The sequence below is a fragment of the Neopsephotus bourkii genome, unplaced genomic scaffold, assembly GCF_033783945.1.
Source record: "Neopsephotus bourkii isolate Nb327-2 ecotype Australia unplaced genomic scaffold, CSIRO-AGI_Nbou_v1 NB_1154, whole genome shotgun sequence".
Taxonomy (NCBI): domain Eukaryota; kingdom Metazoa; phylum Chordata; class Aves; order Psittaciformes; family Psittacidae; genus Neopsephotus; species Neopsephotus bourkii.
Window position 1 is genome coordinate 3,240,116 of NW_026901640.1, and position 19,632 is coordinate 3,259,747.

Sequence of the window (19,632 nt, forward strand, 5' to 3'; positions counted from 1 at the left end):
GCAGGAGAGGGAAGGCAGCACTAGAAGCAGGCAGCAGGTCCTCAGTGCCTGCCAGGAGGGGCCAGAGCAATAGACAGTCCAGCACAGGCATGGGGCATCAACAGTCTAATCCAGTGAAGATGTGTATTTGCCCAGCAGGAATCCTTAGAAGAGTCTTGCCCCTTCCCTCCTGTACCCACTTCCAGTGGCACTGGTCCCCTGGGAGGGAGCCCTATGTAACCTGCACCGTCTGCCTAGGCAGCCAGTGAGCAGTTACAAGAGCCATCTTTAACCTGGGACAGGCTTAAGGTCTGTGACCCAATAGACCACACAGATCATGCCCTGACATGTATCTGCAGGTCTTCTGCTCATTGTGAAACTGTGCCAGAGCTCTGGAGCATCACACACTATTGCAGAGCTGCCTGTCAGGCAGAAAACAGTGCACATGGGCTCCCTGGGGCCTGCCAAGCCCTTCAAACTATGCAATAGAGCCAGGGCTTGACCATAAACTCTTTGTGTTCCTGGTCATTCACAACAAGAGAAAGAGTAATCTGGTTTTGAGGACTGTTACACTGAGGTAAGTAGGCGTGGGGTAAGAGGACAGAACAAGGAGCGAGGTGCCTGAACAGACGTTTCTGACTCCATTCGTGCAGATGTGGAAAGCCGCCACTCAGTCTCTAGTGCATACTGAAATGCTCATTCTGAATGGCCAATCAGTCCAAAGTGGAATGTTTCTGCATTCATGGAGTAGCTATTTTAGGATTACATTATGCACTGTGCTTCCATTAATAGGTACACTAATAAAAAAAGAGGTGTTACACCCAGCAGTGCATTTGCCTCAGACCCGAGTACTGCACGTACAAACACCAGGGTGAGCAGGGGAAAGCTAATGAACCCTGGCACTGACAAGCCACACAGTTTTTCACAGCTCCAGGGATCACCTAGCCATTAGGCTTGCCAAATATTGATGGAACAGGTCAAATCCCTGCATTCACTGGCCATATCTGCTAGAGGCTTGTCAAGCTGCGTCATCCATGCAGGTTTAACACAGCCAGAAGAGTCACCAAAGTGAAAGGCAGGTTATTGTATCTCAGACATGCTGCAGCTCTGGAGGAGACCGACCCAGATACTCCCAGTCCAGACACCAGTTTCTCTGCTCGTGTTGCCCATGGTCTCTACCACTGCCTTCACTCAATGATAACTCATACACATCTACACCCTCTGGATCCCCTTTGCAGGCCTTGGAGTCCCACGGTTCTTTGACAAGCTGAAAGTTCCCAGGAACTCATTTTGGAGCAAGTCAAAAACTCTCAGGTTTTTTAAGTGAACAAAACTCAAATTATGAAGTGCTGTAAAGCTTTTATGAAAGCCAAAGGCAATTTTAGGCAAAATACATCCTTGTGTTTGGCCAAGACTCACCCCTCTCCCAGTGTCTCCTGCATGTATTAGGATTGCAGCTGTATCCATAAAACTCACACACAATCACCCATCAACTCTAACATGCAGATTTGTTTCTTCCACCCTCTCCAAGGCTGAGCTGCGATATCAGGGTTTGATCAATGTGGTTTTCTGAGAGGGAGGACTGAAAGAGCTAAGAAGAGAAACATGAAAACAAGCACTTAGCCAAACAGCACAGATAAGTTGCATGCCAATGGCACAAGGATATTATTGGAATTTCAAAAATCATTGGTCTTAACACAAGGCAGACTCAGCATAAAGAGTCAGGTTTCTCTCAATAGTTCTGCCTTTACTAACAGGTTTATACAGATCATTTTGAAGATCCAAGCCATAGAATCCAAAAGGTACCTGTATAATAAATCTCATTAAAACTAGAGCAGGTCAGCGCTCTGATGAACTTAAGCTGTAGATCCTTCTAATGCTCTTGAAGAGAGTTTGGGTGACCAGCCAAATGAGGATTCCCTCAGCTCAGAAATGCACATCATCTGAGCCAAGTGGAAATACTGTCTGAGCTAAGCAAAACAGAGTTTTGTGTGGGTTTGGGTTGGTTGTTTTGTTTTAAGCAACATGAAGAGCAAGCAAAAAGCCCCAAATTATGAAGCAACAAAGACTAGAGTCAGAGTTAAAAATAAAAACCAACTTGGAGAGAAAAAAAAAAGGCGGCAATAGAAAAACCATTGTATTAAATGGATTTTATTTTGATGTTGGATTCAAATCCAAAGAATTGCATTAGCCCACACAGACATAAAACATACAAAAAAGTCTAACAGGATGTGAACTCTAGAGCACAGCCCATCTGCTGGAGAATGAAAGCTAGTGAATATGCGCAGCTTTAGTGTTAGGACATCCAACATGCAGAGTCTTAGGGCACTGAACAACTTTAGCTGGCAGTCATCTCTCCCGTAAGACAATGATGGCCAGGAGTTAAGAACACTGATTTATACCCAACAGCAGTTGCTGTATCAAACGCAGGGAGGCAAAACAGAGAAATGAACAGCAGTAGCAGCACATATATATGCATATATTCGAACTTAAACATGGGAGATGTAGGTTGGATATAAGGAAGAAATTCTTTGCTGTGTTAGTGGTGAGACACTGGAACTGGTTGCCCAAGGAAGTTGTGAATGCTCCATCCCTGGCAGTGTTCAAGGCCAGGCTGGACAGGGCTTGAAGTAAACTGGTCTAGTGGAAGGTGTCCCTGCTCGTGGCAGGGGATTGGAACTGGATGATCTTAGGGTCCCTTCCAACCCAAACCATTCTGTGATTCAGTTAAAGCACACACACCCCACCAAGGTAAAAAAAAATAAAAATCTTAAAATATTGAGGTCTTTTCTGATAGAAAAAAACATCTCTGTGGAAGTAGGGAAGTGTAGAAAATCCTCGACAGCATTTAGCTGCTCAACAAGGTCACAACTTAAGTAGTCTGAGAATTTGTGGTAGTCTAGCCCTGAAATAGTCCCCCCCTTTTTTCCATCCCCAACCCCCTTCACTACTTAGCTCAAAATGCAAGACAACAAGAACACATGATCCAGCCTGTGTTGATACAGGCAAATACATGGCTGAAGTCACAGGAGCACATTCTTTAGGGCTCATGAACCATCACATGACAAACATCACAAGAAGCCAATTTACTAATCACAATTGAAACTTGAAGAAGTTAATAATAATAATAAAACCCATTATGGAAACATCTCTTTGGAAGGGAAGAGCTGCACTTGAAAAGACAGCAGCAAACAAAGCAAAGTTCTCATGTTATCTGGAACTCTCCACTTTTAGTGTTCCGCGTATAAGCTAGTATTGCTTTGAAGTCCCTAATATGTACTTTTAGTTACATAGTGCAGAGCCAACAAAGAAGCTGACCAACAATCAGCAAAGTCGTATCAATAAGCCTCTTACAAACATACAAATGTTTGAATTTAGCTGCAGACTTGAGCTAAAACTCTTCTGATTCTGCACGTTTGAAAACGAACAGATCATTCACTTGCTATAAAGCTTATCGGTATGAGGCTTACTTATAAGAGGACATGGAACCCAGTCCTTCTTCTAAGCTGTCAAGCAGTACTGACAGCTGTTCAGAATACAGACAAGGTCTACTTTCAACTCCAACCAGATACATGGAAATAAAAGCAGAACTGCCTCTTAACAACACTGTACAAACTGATTTTCACACTTCTACCTGTATTGATTTCTGTACCCGGACCAAACAGATAGCTTTTTATTTTAAAAGAGCTGCTTTCGTTGGAAAGGTCTCAAAGTTATACTGACATTTTATCCTGACAATTTAATTAGGGATTGGTCCAGTGCTGGAATAGTGCTCAATATTCAGGGATCCTGAAAGCTGTGAACTGCTTAAAAAGGTTCCAATGATCCACAGGGCCTCTATCAGATAGATCACTGTAGACTCATCCTTGGGATTAAGTCATCTCTATTTGTGAGCCCTTATGTGATTATCTATTACAGAGCAGAAGTACTGCATGAAAGCCTCTTCAAGGCCTTCACCACCATCTGTGAATTACATTATTAACAATGGTATGAACTTCCTAAGAGCATCTGGTTCTCTCCCCACCCCCTTCTCAAATCACTGGAAAGAGCTCCTCAGTATCAAACCAGGCACAGGCAAACCCATTTTCCTTTTCCCCCTCTCTCCCTATATCCTCCTGCCCTCCAGCAGCAGAGAGACGGCGCTCAGGTCTCCATTTCCGTGCCCTATGTGTACTCTGCACAACTCTTTCTGTTGTTAAACGAAAATGAACTAAACCAACCAAGTGACGCGCATACCACAGGCATTTTACTGGGAAAAGCGGAAGTTTATTCCATCATTTTGCAGAGGCAGCATCTCAAGTATGCTACTGAACTGCCACCACAGAATGCATGTGCTGAGGCACGACAGGGGCTACACACTCCCACCCCAAGACCTCCCGTCTCACCCACGCAGTTGCTGAAGTTAACCAAAACCAGGCAGCAGCAATTCAGCCAATTTGAATAGTTCCTGCTCTGACTTTCTAGACACAAGTAAGCATTTTTGTCATCCCAATCCTCATCCCCACCAAAGATGTATTCTGAAAACATGCCAGCTTCTTGTAAACAAGAAGTAGGAAGAGGCAGGATCACCCAGGACATCAGAGCACACGCCCCACTGAACTCTGCACAGAGTTCACATCAACCAGCCTCCGTGGCTGCTCCAAGGGATCATTTACTCTTGCAGGAACAGACTTCTTGCTATATCATTTTCTCCTGCTTGCTCTTCAAACCTAGCTTCTTTTCCTGCTCTACACATAAGGCTTTTAAGAGCTTCTCGTCACATCAACTCTGTGCACACCAGCAACAGTTTTTCCATTCTTTTTTTTCCCAGTGTAACTCTTTAGTTGCACAATAGGTCACAATTTTACAGCCCCATAAGATACAGCATCTTCCTCTCTTTAAGTTAGCAGCAGTATTCCTTGAAAGAAAAGTGTAACATTATGGCCAGTTCAATAAGGACTTTATTCATCAGGAAACAGCATTCAAACCAAATAATCCTGTAATGTGCAATAAGAGGCAGAAACTACTGGGAAGGAGGGAGGGAGACAAAGATGTTTTTGGACAAATTCACACAAACCCTTCTTCTAACATATTGGTCCTCTTATCCCCATATTTCAAATAAATAATCAAGTATCTGTTGAGATGATCGGTCACCAGAATCTAAAACAGAGTCTAATTACAGATAAACACAGGACTTCTTCAAGCCTACTGAAATAATGGGCAAGTGTGTTTACTCAGGGTTACCACCACTTTGAGATGCTGCCTGAATTTGTGCTCTTTTGCGGGTCATGAGAGGAAGGATGTGGTTACTGCTGAGGGGAGGAAGCTGGAGGCACCCAGCCCTCCAGGATCTTCTGCCAGGAGCTGGTTTTATTTCAGTGTGGCTTTGGAGGGATGGCTTAACAACAAAATCCCAACCTTTTATTTCCTATAGCTTATTGGGAGGGGTGCAGGAAGAAAAAAAACCAAAGTCTTGGAGCAAATTAGCAGCAATTTAAGATATGCTCTGCCAAGGCCAGCTCCCAACATACAGCAGGAGCACAGCATTCTAATCAGAAGGATCTTAGGATTACAACACTGATACCTGGAATAGCAGCAGCTAAAATCAGAATTAATTCCCATCTTTCAAAAAGTAGGTATAGGTGACCATGCAATCAAGTTGGCTAATATTTGCTAAATCAGTGCATTGAATATCACCCGATGAGCTCATTTTTGGAGGCAGTTCAATGCCTCACTTCTAGGACTGATGTCAGTGTCACATGCTTGGAGAGGATCAGTCTGCAGCTGGGTATTTTAAAGCCTTCTATCAGGAGTACAGAAAAGTCAATGGATTTCAACAGCATCAACTAATGAATTTGTGGTTTATGGCAACAATTTAGTCACCAGACTGACTGTCAATATCTCTGTGAGAATATCAGAATGACACTTCAGACAGTTCCCCCTCCCTCTGCTTTAAGCCATTGGCTGGAAGCTGAGGAGTGCAGCAGATACATTCTTTCAACAGAGAAAGTTGTGTATCAACAGAAAGACAATGAAACAGGAAACTCTCACTGATACTGACTGGCTCATGAGAAAATGATTAACCATTGAGAGACTAGGCTCAGCAGCTGTAAAAATACATACACAACAGCAGGGCAAGAGGTGCTGAGCATTAGTAACACAAACACTTCAGGCAGCAGCATTCAACCCTATGGTCACATCCCATTCACTCAGAAACTAGTGGTGAAGTCATCTTTTGTTTTGACATAATATAGGGATGCCGCTGAAGTTCAGTGGCAAGTGTTCATGCAGCATCAGTGAAGTGTCCCACACTGATGCTCACTGCTTGCACTTCGTACAGACAAGCAGGAAGAGATTTGCACCACACAAATAAGCAGTGTCTTCATTGTGCAACTGCATGCGACTTTTTTGGAGAGAAACAATACTCAAATACAAGGAGTGTTGTGTGCATCAGGCTGCAGAGTGGGTGGCAGTGATGTTGTCAGAAAGCACACAGCACTTCTTACCTCCACGCCCATTGACTTCAGTAGAAGGCTACATACGAAAAGTCTCTGAAGATGAAGTGTTCCCTAACCCATGGTGCTGTCCACACACTATACTTAAGAAAGAGACAAAACAAGAAAACCACACAAATAAAGCAGCATGAAATTGTAGCTTTTTTCTTTTGTTAAACCCTTGCAGCCCCCACTCCAGTTAAGAAATCAGACCATACACCCATCCCTTCTGAGCAAGCCCTTCACCACACTGCCCAAGCCTTTGACATCCCTGGAGTGTAGGATGAGAATGGTGGTAAGTTTACTGCATGTTTATATTGCTCTCAGAAGACTTTGGATGAACACGCCTTAAAGCTTCACGTTCCACCCAATTGTTCAACCAGGGGCTGTGTGTTTTCATACATGGAGCATAGGGCAGGGCCCATTTTAAAAACCCCCGAGAGCTTCTCTCAAAGTAGTTTACAAGCTCTGCATCACTTTCACTCTCACCCAGGCTACAAGTTTCATTTGTAATAGTTCTAAGAACAGGAAAGTCAAAGGCAAGAAACCCTGACCTGCCATGCACATGAAGCCCCAAACAGAGATCGTCAGGGCAATGAGCAGCTTGGGTACCTCCAGAAGAGCTGGCAAAAAGACCAGGCATATGTGATGGACACCCTGCTTGCACTGCGTGAACCTACACATGGATAAGTATGTGTGATGTACAGCCTGCAGCTGGGATAAGGGAAGGTAGTTTATAACAGACTACCTCACAGAATTACTAGCAGTTTACTCCAAAAGGTTTATAACTTATTTTCAGACTGTAGTTTTAATCCTGACCAGTCAAAGAAAGAAGAGACTAAAGGAAACAAGAAGATCCTTATGTGTCTCTTGTGGTGCCATCAGACATTCCTTCTCATTTTAAGATAATGATTATAAATTCAGTGTACCTCAAAGGTTTTAAAGTGAGCAGAATATACCCTTAATCCCAAACTATCCCGTTTTCAGCCAGATCTCTATACAGAGCTGGTTTTTTCAGGTCTGAAGCTATTTGGCAGTTGTCTGCAGCCTGGACCAAGCTGCACATTTCTCTCTCTTTTTTTTAATTTTAGACTTAATGTAGCATGTACTCTCAGAAAGGTTTTACAATGCAGCCTTTTGTAGTTAACTTGCTCCAAGCTGGGCCACTGCCAGGTTGTTATCAATGACATTTTAAAGCAGATGAATGAAGTTCTTATTACGGTGACAAGCAGAATTGTGATATGGCACATGCATACACTGAAAGAAGAGAGCTTGCTATTAGTTTGTCAGGTTAATAAATAAACAGTGATTTCATGAATAAAAGCCTTTTATTAGGAAACAAAAGAACAAAATTAATATTTATAAAGCTTGAGTGGTTTAGAGCACCCTCTAAAAGAAGATTATTCCATTTCAGTCAGAGCCACCATCATGGATTAGAGATTCTTGAACACAGCTTCCCCTCCTAATTCTTATCACAGCAGTGCAATGCAGAAAACAAAGCTCTGCCTTTTGAACTGGTTCAGGCGTGTTCCAGTGCTCCTTCATGAGTGAGCTCCTCAGTCTGAGATGGACAATATTGAAGACTCATGCCAGCAAACACTGCTGTTACATCTTCAGGACTGCAGCTAAAGGCTGCACCTGCTGGAAGTGCTGTTGGCTCCTTATCACAGCAGGAAGTTCTCACGTTTTGCACAGCAAGCTCCTGCACCACAGACACTGAAACCCAGCCAAGAGTGATGCTGAACGTTACCAACACTGACCGCTGTCAGGAATCAGCTGCAAATCACTTCCCATCCTCTGCCCCTAGAAAGATTCTTCCTTAATACCCTGTTGATACCTCGCAACTGCTTCAGGGCTCTTCAGTATTTCCTACAGCATGTGCAAAGAAATGTTCGCCATCAAAACTGAGTTTAAACAGTGAATTATGTCCAGGATAACTCCTACTTCATAACAGACAAATGAAATTCCGACAAATACAGATTGCTTCTCAACTCCAGCTGTCTTTGCACGTACTCCCTTTGGCTCAAGGCACTCTGTGCTTATCTGTCCTACAATCGAACTCACAAGGGTAAACTTTCAACAAGCTATGCAGTTTTGGTTTGGGTTGTTTCAGGGGGTGTCTGTAGGAGGGATATGTGTGTGTTAGGTTTGGGGTTTTTTAATTCTTACTTTATTTTAAATGAGGCCGATCTCAAGTTTGGAATTAACCAAAGCTTAAAAATCTGTCTAGCACCATCTTCTCCTCAGATGCCACAAAAATGGTAAAACTTTTCCATTCTCCTCAAGGGAAAGTCAAGTTTGAACTTCCTCACTTAGAGGAGAACTAGATAGAAACTGCTCCAAAATAACTGTCTCAGGCATCTACAGTCAACACGAACAGATCTAAGTTAAACAGTTTCCTCCAGACAACAGCAGTTTCTGGTATATGTGTAAAAGAGAAAAATTCCACTTCAAAACCCAGAAGTGTGGGTTGCTGAAGCTTGTGGCACAGTTGTTACCTCCGCAGCATGAAGCACAAGTTGACAAGAGGGATCTGTGATATATATGTGAAAAATATTCATTTCACCCACTGAGCCTATGCAAACTCTCTCCAGTCGTACTATAAACGTTTAACTGATAACGCCTCCCTTGCCTTAAAGTTTTTATACCCATGCTACCTTTTGGGAAGGCATCTGAAAATATGCCATGTTCATAGTGGTTTGCCCTCATGATATCTTTTCTTTCCCATTCAGGAGCAAAGCAGAAGCTGCACAGAAGGACAATTCACTCCCAGCACATCACCCCCAGCTACCACCCAGTGAAGTGCAGAGGGATGCAGTGGCAGGCTGGCACAAAACCCAAGAGATATCATATTAGTATTTGATTTCCCCATGCAACTTTATGCAATATTAGAATTGAACCACACTATTGGGGTAGCTGCTGTCTGGAGATTCCTTTAAGTGATGAAATTCAGGCTTAGACATTCTGTTAACTGCTGCACAACCTAAGTACTACCAGGAAGGAGGAAATGCCATAAAGCACAAAAAAGCCTAAGCTGTGGTGTTTCACTTCACTTTCTGAAGTCACAAGCTTGCTACCCCACATAGCACAGCTCAGCTGAAAACAAAACCAGAGGGAACTCGCAGCACCAAAACTCACTGAATGCTACGTAAGAAAACCCACTTGTTCAGAAAGTGAATTAAGTCTTTGTCAACCCTTCTGCAATCTCAAAAGGCAGAGGGGAAGGCTGTCACTTCAAGGTTCGCACTTTACCCAGGAAGACAATGTAACATGGCAGCTGGTTAACTGTTTCATACCACATTTGGAAGCGCTGCATTTGAATACAGCCTTTACAGCATCATCTGAAGAACGTGTCCAGAGCTCTTTGCTTTAGAGCTATTTTAAACTGGTGAGGATGACAGTGGAAAGGAAAACAACCCCGGGAAGACAACAAAGAATAATAAAGAAGAATCAATCCTTATTTCACAAACACCTTTATCTTGTCACCTGGCATTTCCTCTTGCAATGAGGTTTAGCTCCTGAGTCACTTTCCTGCTTGCCCCACAGCTACTTATGAGCTCAATTTTCAGTGGGATACTCATTTCCTACAGAAGATGCCCCAGAACTCAGGACTACAAAAGAGAAAGAGCAGACTCAAAAAGAAACCTGCTACCACACCAGGAGCAGGCCATCTCACCAACAACTGCTGACTCTGCTCAGAGCATCGACGTTTGTGAACAGAAGTTGTGCTTTTTAATTACAGTTTGCTAAGGACTGGCCCCTTCCTGCCTGAGCAAAGCCATGGAAATACTCTGCAGACAGAGGGACAGCACTTTTCCACATGCAAGTGAAGATCAGGGGCTTTTGGTTTTAAATGCCTGGAACATGGCACTCAGGACTCTTAAACATTCAGTTGCTTCAGAGATTCGTGGGAAACTCCAACTTCAGATGGATTAAGCCAAAGGGCTGGTCCTGCATTACGCAGGAGACTCAGACTACTTCTACTTACCAACAAAGCTCTCCTTTGGAAAGCAAAGCATTTTACCCCTGCAAGGCATAGGCCCTATCCCTCCCTCTCATCATCACACTAAAAGGCAGAGATGAAAAGCTTAGTGTTTTGTTTCTTTTCCTTAAGAATCCTAATGCACACATTTCTCAGACATGAGCTGCTGAAGCTAAACCAAGCCAGCTGAACAAATCTTAAAAGTTCTTGCTGCAATTTTATATGTGATAATTCTGTACATCAAACCAGAAGGGACACGGTAGCTGCAAGGGAGAATAACAGGACAATAGTCCCCAGTGACAGGACCAGCTTTCCACATTAAAATCCATTTCCTGGATATTTAATCCAGTTAGAAGTTGAGAATAGATGTGCTGAGTTCAGTAGCTTCTGCTTTTTGGATAAGGAGGACTCAAGACTTAAGTGAATGCGGCATCCCTCAACAAACCCCTCATGGTGCCATTCTTCCCCAGCTACTTCCTATCACTTCTCATATCTTCTGAGAGAGAACAAACTCTTGCATTTGGAACCTGTTCCAAATTCCCTTTGGGATATCCCCACTTGTACAACAGCAAAGTCAGTTACAGGCAAACTAAGAGATTGTTTCCTAAGGAGAGAGCATCACATACCAGCTGCTACAGCAAGTGCATTAAAGCCCACTAAATAGATGAAACATATGACTCAATGGGCCCACAGAACACAGGAGCCAGATTATGGTCTTCTGCCTTTCAGATCCTGCTTTATCTTGCCTCAGAGTTGTTGGTGGTTCACCAAACTGGGGTGTGGGCAGGGGGAAGGCTGTGCAACAGGGAGCCTGGCATCATAAATCCCAGACCCCGACAATTCTTGAGATGATATCTCTGGAATTTACTTCCCAGAGATCTCCTATGCTGCTCCTCTTGCGGAACAGTGGAAAACTCAAGCATCCAAGCACCTCTTGAGGTATGGGCTTAGTACAGGCACAGCATGATCTCTGCTAAACCAGCTCTTTCAAAACAGAACAGTTGAAATATTCTAATGTATTTGATCACTTCAATACAAGAACTTTATGTTGTGGCCTTAAGTTCCCCACTAATTTCACCTTGAAACAGCCCACACTGATGCAGGAACTTCATTATTTCCATGAAGCCTCAGTTGAGGAGTTCTTGGGGAGGACTTGGCAAACCCCAAAGCAGCGAGCAGCCACAAACACAACCTACTTCATGAGTGCCATGTGTGGTTCACTTGCCAAGGCCATACGAAGTTCACGTCACAGGGTATTTGCCAGGAGTTTCCTGATTGCTGGCATACACAGCAAGGGTGCGTCTCACCATGGAAGCAACAAGCTGTTTAACTGTGTGACTCATGTTACAGCAACGTTTTCTGCCTTCTGAGAGGAGATCAGCCTGCAGTGAGCAACACTGATAAGATGCATATTCAGAGCAATTCTATGCGGGGATAAGAAAAAGCTATTCACATATTCCAAACTGCATCTCCAGAAGCCTGCCCAAACACTAACTACAACACACAAACACACACTGTGATATTCTATTACTGCAATAAAACATTTTGCAGGTGGTTGAGTGATTGAGACAATTAACACAGCCCAACTCAAAAATGCAAAAATGGCTTTTAGTCTTCATTTTTTAATTCCTTTAAACAGCTTCCAGCCAAAAGGTAAGGAACTCTGTCTGCCTTAGTTAAATCACTGACTGCTTCTAGTAGGTACCACCCCTTTCTTCTCCTGCTTTAAGATTTTCCTTTTATATAAAAGATATGAGCTTCACTGTCACTACCTAATGAATTAAAAGGAAGTTCAGGCAAATCAATGGCACAGAGAGGACACTCTTCTTAAACTCACAGGCTGAACTAAACAACTTCAAGCACTTCTGAAGTCTTCCCATCCAGCACATTCTGGCAAGGACAGCAAGAGCTTCCAGTGTGCAGATGTTCCCAGAGACAGACTGAGGACAGCCTCCTCGGTTCAGCAGGGTGAAGTTGCCCAGTGGTACTGTGAGGATGTGGGTTGTTGCGAGTGAAGAATGAAATCTTCAGCTCCAGGCTGTGCTCAGGGAGCAGCTACACTGAGCTTAGCTGCCCAAAGGCTATTATGGCTTTTTTTATATTTCCCAAGATGGAACAGTCACAGCTACAGATCTCTCAGGATTCTTTTCCAGTAACTGGAAATCCTCAGGCACTACCCCTGCATGAAGGCAGCCCTCTTACACTAAAATACTTCCAGCAGATTGCTTTTTGAATGGCAGTCTCTGCTCAAAATAGCATTCTCCACTTTAGTAAACGTGTCATTGACTCTCAGAATAACTGTAGATATTACAGTACCCTGCCCTTTTCATCCTTCTTTCATTGCTTAAATGGCAAGAATCAATATTGGCCAAATAATGACTCATTAGAGCATCACAGGCTATTTGCATTTTCAAATTACAGGCTCCTTTTCAAAACACAAGAATTTATGTACTGCTGGAACTCAAGAGGTGACAACTTCAGTGTGTATTTCACTCTGATTTATATTTTGAAAGATGCAACTGAGCTGTACAGTTGTTTGATTCAAAATACCACAAATGGCATCATATTCAGTGGAATATGAAAATAAGAGAAATAAAAACAAAGATGAAATTTCCCTCAACCTAAAAACAGACATTTTAGGTCAACGCTGACCAAGTGCAACAAGAAGCCTCACTTTCCCCAAGAAAAACAGGCTGCAGCTTTTAGGCCAGCTACCATAGCTTCTTTGGGCTGGTCTTCACTGCTCAAGACACACATACTCTAAACCTGACAACCTGTAAAGCAATGTCCTAGGAAACAAAACAAATAGAAAGAGAAGGATATGGGAGAAGTAGCTGCCAACTTTGCAAAGAAGCCTTAGACTGAGTGATCTAACGTAAAGCACAACATGAAAGAGGTATTTTATATTCAGTACATCCTTTATGTCAATAAACACGAATTGTGAAGCATATTAGACCTGACAGTCAAAGTAGGTTGTAGCCAGGTTCAAATTCACACTCCTCACAAATCAGATTAAACAAAAATGCCAGCAAAACCTAAACCACTCCACCACAGAAACCAAACTGGTCATCATCAGTGTGGCTGTAAGGTATGAATGCTCAGAAAACAGAGACTCTTGTACTCTGCATATTTTAAGAATATGTATGATCCTCAGTGAGGTTCCAATTCAACTGTCATCATCTTCTTTCTTGGCTCCAAACACTGTTTGCAGCCTACAAGAGGACACAGCATCTCATACAGATCCCTGTAAGACCCTGGTATGTGTGTATACAATAGACAACAAATCCTCAAGAGAAGGACTGATCTTTTGTCACCAAGCAGCTTCAGCTTAGCCATCAAGCTGCTTTAGGAGGAGATTCTCACTACATATGAATGCATTTACACATACACAAATTATCTACAGCATGACAGCCTGGTCCTGTAGAGCTGGATAGAAACCTTCATCCTTTAAAAATACAGCATCACACCCAGGAAGAGGTAGAGGCCTTCTGTTTTTCTTTCAGGGCTTTCAACAGGAGTTTGCAAGATAGGGAGGATGTTACACATCACCTCACTAAAAGAGCTTTGGTTTATCTCCATAATAGTGACAGCTGGCAACACAGGAAATGGAGGTATCTGTAAGACACCATGAGAAGTTTGCCTAAAGCAGGAATCAACCCATTCTTCTGGCCCACTGCCTCTGAAAATTTCAGGTTTTGGAATGAGCTATGGCTATACCTGAAAAACATCAGCTAAGGAAAAGCAACAAACGTCTGATGACAGCATCTTTAAATATTAGGCGTTTCTATGTCTACTAAGTAGTTCATGAGATGCTTCTGTGCTCCTAGCTACATTGTAGTCCCCTCCAAAAATCAACTCTCCACAACCCTATACAAGCAGCAGCAATCAAGATCTTAACTAATGAAAACCCCAAAGAAACAAACATAAAAGCAGGTTCTACTCAAAATAGACTAGACTTATCAATGACTAAGTGAACTCACAAATGCCACACTGTTTAACAGCAATTGCAGGGCCAGGGGTAGAGGAGTGTTATATTTAGCTTCCCCATAAATAAGTGGGAAAATATTTCCTCTACATTCCACCAGCAAGGAGCTCTCAAGCAAAACATGACAGGGACTCCTAAACACATTTGTAGGACCCTGTTTCCTGCTCAAGCTGGTCCCCTGGGATTAAGGGGGGAGGTCAAATGGCTTAGGTTTTCATTTGCTTTCAACTTTCCTTTTTTAAACTGTGCACTGTAGAACAATGCACTGTAGAACACTGCAGCATATCCTTTCCTTCTGGGTCAGTCACTCCCTTCCAATGAAAGGGTTTTGTCTCCGAGAGGGTAGGGAAGACAAGTGCACTGCAAGAGCACTCAGGGCCAGGTTGCCTGCCCAGCTTCTTCACTTTGCAGGACAGAGATTACAGTTGGCAAGAAAGAACCCAAAGAAAATACGCTTTCATTTTTGTTCCACTGAAATAAAGATGCCAGAAGGGAAGAATGGGAAATCCCTTGACCAGCTGTCAAGATACTGTCATGCAACACAGGAAACATGGCAGGTATTGGGGAGTAGAGTCAAAGAATCTGGGGTACAGAAAGAAAAAGCAACAAGTTGGATTTTTCAAAGTGACCTAGCTGAGCACTGTCTGCACATTCAAGTGGCACTTGTGAACATGGTGGGTATTTCACTGCTTTTGTTCAACATGGGACTATGGTGCCCACCTGCTATAATACTTCCAGGGCCCTTCCTTCACTTTGACTCAAGCATTCCTCCTCCCAAAACATCCTTCTTTGAGAAATGAGGAGGAGAACACCTTCCCCCCTCAACTCCCTCAAACACACACGAGGGGAAATAAAAAAGGAAATCTTATTTTGTGTTAGAAGATAAACAAAGGCTTTGATCAGCACCAAGCAGCCCCTCTATGGCTCATGCCACCTTTCCATTTCACTGTAGCACAGTCCTGCCTCCTACCATTTCCTGCTAACATGGCACATCAGAAAATAACTGTTCTGCTGTTCAGAAGTGCAGACTGCAGTCTTACTGCTCAAAAGTGACTGCACAACCAAAGGCCACAACAGACAGAAGTCTGGAGAGACAATTAAAGGAATTTAACAAGTCATCAAGTGACCAGAGGGCTGGAAATGTATAATCAACCCTTTGCACGAACTGCCCCAAAATAAATGCTCATGAGATGCTCTGTGGCAAGAACAAGATCAAAACCTATAAATAAAAGCTATCCAATTTCTGAGTGATTCAGATCAGCCATTCCCCTGAATCCATAAGAACCAATTATAACTGTTTATAGGGCACACTTAATGAAAAAATTCAGTTTGAGGACATCAGTTTCACCCTTTCTCCTTGTCTGATAAGTTTATCTCTAAAGCAAAAAGGCATCAATTTAAAAGAGAATCCTTCTCTGTCCTCAAAATTCTTAGTGACCTGGAAACAGAATTAGACACAGCCATATGCTTGCACACCAACGTGCTTCTTCCTTGCCCATAAGCCGGAAGAGCAAAATTCCAGCAGTTCCCAGATAATCTTTGCTCAGAAACATCAGGGTTTCACGCAGCAAGTTAGACCCTTATACCATAACAAATATTTAGCAAGATGAGCTTTCTTTTAAAGAAGTAACTTGGAGATAGAGTTATTAGTCCATATAGAAGGAAGTTACCATCAGTTTACAACAGACTGGTGGAAAATGTCACTTAAAGAATCAAGTCCTCCTGCTGAAGCCAACACCAATCTGAAAGAACAGCAAGTGTGGCAGGCTCATAGGAGCAAGGCCTAGACCAACGACTGCCCTGTTCACAGGCCCGTCACAGATTAGGAAGGCTCACCATCTGAAATGATACCAAAGGTTTTGAGTAAGAACTTTGTGAAAAGAGGAACACACTCAACAACATTCTGACAGGAGGATGGAGAAACAACCAACCCCAAATATTGCAAGAAGCTAAAAGGGCAGTTAAAACCCTAACGTGTGGTTAGGAAGTTATAACAGGAAATGCTGAAGTACTCAAACAATAGCAGTTAAGGGCAGAATATGATGAGTATCATTTCTACTTTAGACTGCAAGAAAACTCAGAGAATGTAGAAGTATGAGAACTAAAACCAGGCCAGTCACAAGCTTGTTTTTACTTAGGGCACCAAGGATTTACAAAGACAGCTGGTACAGAGTACACCTCCGTACTATGAGACTGAAGAAAGAGAATATAGATAAATATATCAAAAGCTGCATTCTTGGGATTTATGAGGCTCTGGAAGGAGTTGTTGTTATATTTAAAAACTAAGCAGTGTTCAAAAACGAGTACTGTTCCAATGTCATGTAATTGCTTGGGAAATAGCCTGGCTGCTCCAGATGGGAAAGCCTTACAGAATACAACTAATAGTTCATATAGATCAAATATTCAGCAAAGGGAAGGGGTTATGTATTCATGGGAGAAAGAAGGAAGGTGCCAAGAGAGACTTACCTATTCTTTCAAGATGTCTTAAACACAAGAGATGTTTGGGAAAGGGAATAGTGGAAAGGGTGAAGAAGTCAAGAGAGGGAAGCAACCTCTGAAGTAGTGCAGCAGGTTAATATTTATGGCAGAGAAATATAAGTGAAGTTAGCCTGCGTTGCTAAACAAACATACCTTAGGAGAGACATGGGAAAGGAAAAAAAAAAGGTGTTCTGACAGCTAAAATGCTGTCGGGGCAGGCAGGACCTGTCAAGTAGCTGATCTAGTTTCAGAAGAGGTTACCTAACACAACAAGAAATAGTCTCATAGTTGGCTTCTTCGTCTCCCCCCCAACTAGCAACAGGAATTTCAACTCTTTACTCCCCAAAAAACGTTTGCAAACCAGACATAACACCACTGTGACAATTCATGAGGCTTCTTAAGGAAAAAACTAGGTGCACAAGAGACAAAATGAAGCTCACAGTATTCATTCTCATCCTTAGTTCTATTAGAAACAAGCCACACAAACAGTAGGTTAAAGTATAAGGGGTTAACACTCATGATTTTACAATACAGAAGTACTGAAACAACAACCCACCCAAGTTTAAAGAGCATGGAAAGCAAGGAGCCTTCCCAGCCTCCTGCCTCGCTTCCTGATCCAGGGAACATCTGCACATCTCACCCAGAGATCTGAAATCTGGCCTTTCCCGAGCTGTGTTGGGCTTGACACAGCCTCTGGAAGATGATACATAACATTCAAGGAAAAGGGGGATAAAAGAAAGAAAGAACCTTAGCTCTTTGCAAAGGAAGGGCCGCGTACTGGAGATACCCAGAGGGTGCTGTCAGATTAAATCATCTTAAAACAGCCGTAGCTGAACAATGTCAGTTTGCTTCCAACGCACGCTTCCCGCCTCTCCCCCACCGCATACAACAACAAAATTAAACCGGGCGCTTTATTTAGACAGCTCCGCTCTGCAGATGGGGCAGCAGCACCTTTACATCGAGGCGTGGGGAGGGCTCTGACCAGGACCCTGAGGGAACCACCCTGACTGCGGTGCCCCCCAGCAGGCCCGCACTGGGGGCTCCCTCCGCACCGCTGAGGGGGGCCCTCAGCCCGGGCCTGGTGAGGGGCACCGCAGCCCCTCCGCCTCTCCCCTCGCTTGTCACCAGGCCACAGCCCGGCGGGGGCTCCGTTTTGAGGGGCCGAGGGCAGCGGCCGCCGCTTCAGCGCCTCCGGCCCGCCCGCCGCTGCCCACACGGAGCTGTCAGGACCCGGCGGGAAGAGGAGGGGGGGAAAGGCTGAGGTGAGAGAACGAGAGCGGTCTGGCCCGCGCATGCGCACCGCCGCGCTCCGGACCCTAACGGCCACCAACCGCCGCGCTCCCCTCAGCGCCGGGCGGGCGGGCGGCTGGACTCACCGAGGCGCAAGGGCTGGAGGTGGCGCTGGGGGTAGGCGAGCGCTGCACCGTGACCAGAGCCATCGAGGCGCGGCGGGGCCCCGCGTCCGGCCGGCGGGGGAAGCTTTACTCCATGGTGGGAGGGCGGGGAGAAAAGGGGAAAGGGGTGGAGAGGGGGGGGTAAGCGGAGGTGGCCCGGCGCCGGCCGCAGGGGGCAGCAGCTCCGCGCGCGCCAACGGCCTCTCGCCGACTGAGGCGCGCCGGGGCTGGGCCGGCCGGGCACAATGAGGCGCCAGGGCGCATGCGCCACCTGTCAGCGCCGTACCGCCCCCTGCAGGTTAACCCCTGCCTCGCCGGCGGGCTCTGCGCTGAGGGGGGAAACAGGCTGGCACTGGTCTGGGATCACCTCATTCCATGTCCCGCCTCTCTCAGCCTGAGAAAGGGGGTTTGGGAATGTGTGCCGGCTTGGGTTGCCTCTCGGCGGGTTGCTCGGCTGTGTGGGACTGAGGGTGTTCTGGAATCCCATCCCACAGGGAGCACTCGGGATGTGTATTGCACCGAACTGGGTGAGTTTGGCCTCCGTGGTCACACACTGCAGCTTTTCTTTGAGTTAGGGAACAATAGTAACTCTTAATGTAACGGAAACAGCAGATAGCACCTATTTATACATCAGTGGACAACCTCCAACACCAAAAGAGTGAGAGAGAGCTGGGCTGGGTCAGCCTGGAGAAGAGAAGGCTCCATAAGGGGAGACCTTAGGGCAGCTCCCAGTGGCTAAAGGGGCTACAGGAAACCTGGAGAAGGGCTTTGGACAAGGGCCTGTAGGTACAGGCCAAGGGGAATGGCTTGAACCTGCCAGAGGGGAGACTGAGCTGAGCTCTTAGGCAGAAGCTCTTCCCTGTGAAGGTGCTGAGGCGCTGGCACAGGGTGCCCAGAGAAGCTGTGGCTGCCCCATCCCTGGCAGTGCTCAAGGCCAGGTTGGACACAGGGGCTTGGAGCAAGCTGCTCTAGGGGAAGATATCCCTGCCCATGGCACGGGTTGGAGCTGGAGGAGCTTTAAGGTCCCTTCCAACCCGAACAAGTCTGGGATTCTATGGAAAAAACAAGTCTAATAAGTATAAGTGACATTTTAAGCATTCAGCCATACCCAGAAGGCAATACTGATTGACAGGTTGGGTTCTGAGGCAAAGGGCCAAACACTATTAAGCTTCATTTGTTTCGCAGTTTCAGCCTGGTGCTGCTGAATTCATGGCAATGTTGGCAATGGGGTAATTGGGATCGGGAATTGTCTTGGGCATATAATGACAAAACTACTCATGATAAACAGAAGCCATTCTAGATATTAAACAGGACAAACTTCGTTGCAAAAAGTGTGTATTG

At 44.7% G+C, this 19,632-nt stretch overlaps 1 protein-coding gene across 1 annotated transcript in view; it reads right to left on the reverse strand.

Annotated features, from left to right (window-relative positions):
* Positions 1 to 18,818, reverse strand: part of SSH2 (slingshot protein phosphatase 2) — an 89,577-nt gene extending 70,759 nt beyond the window's left edge. The window contains 3 exon segments of the mRNA XM_061363524.1: positions 18,274 to 18,372; positions 18,375 to 18,545; positions 18,547 to 18,818. Of these exon segments, the coding sequence (XP_061219508.1) occupies positions 18,274 to 18,372; positions 18,375 to 18,545; positions 18,547 to 18,555 (279 nt within the window). The 5' untranslated portion in view covers positions 18,556 to 18,818.
* Between the last annotated feature and the right edge of the window lie 814 nt (positions 18,819 to 19,632).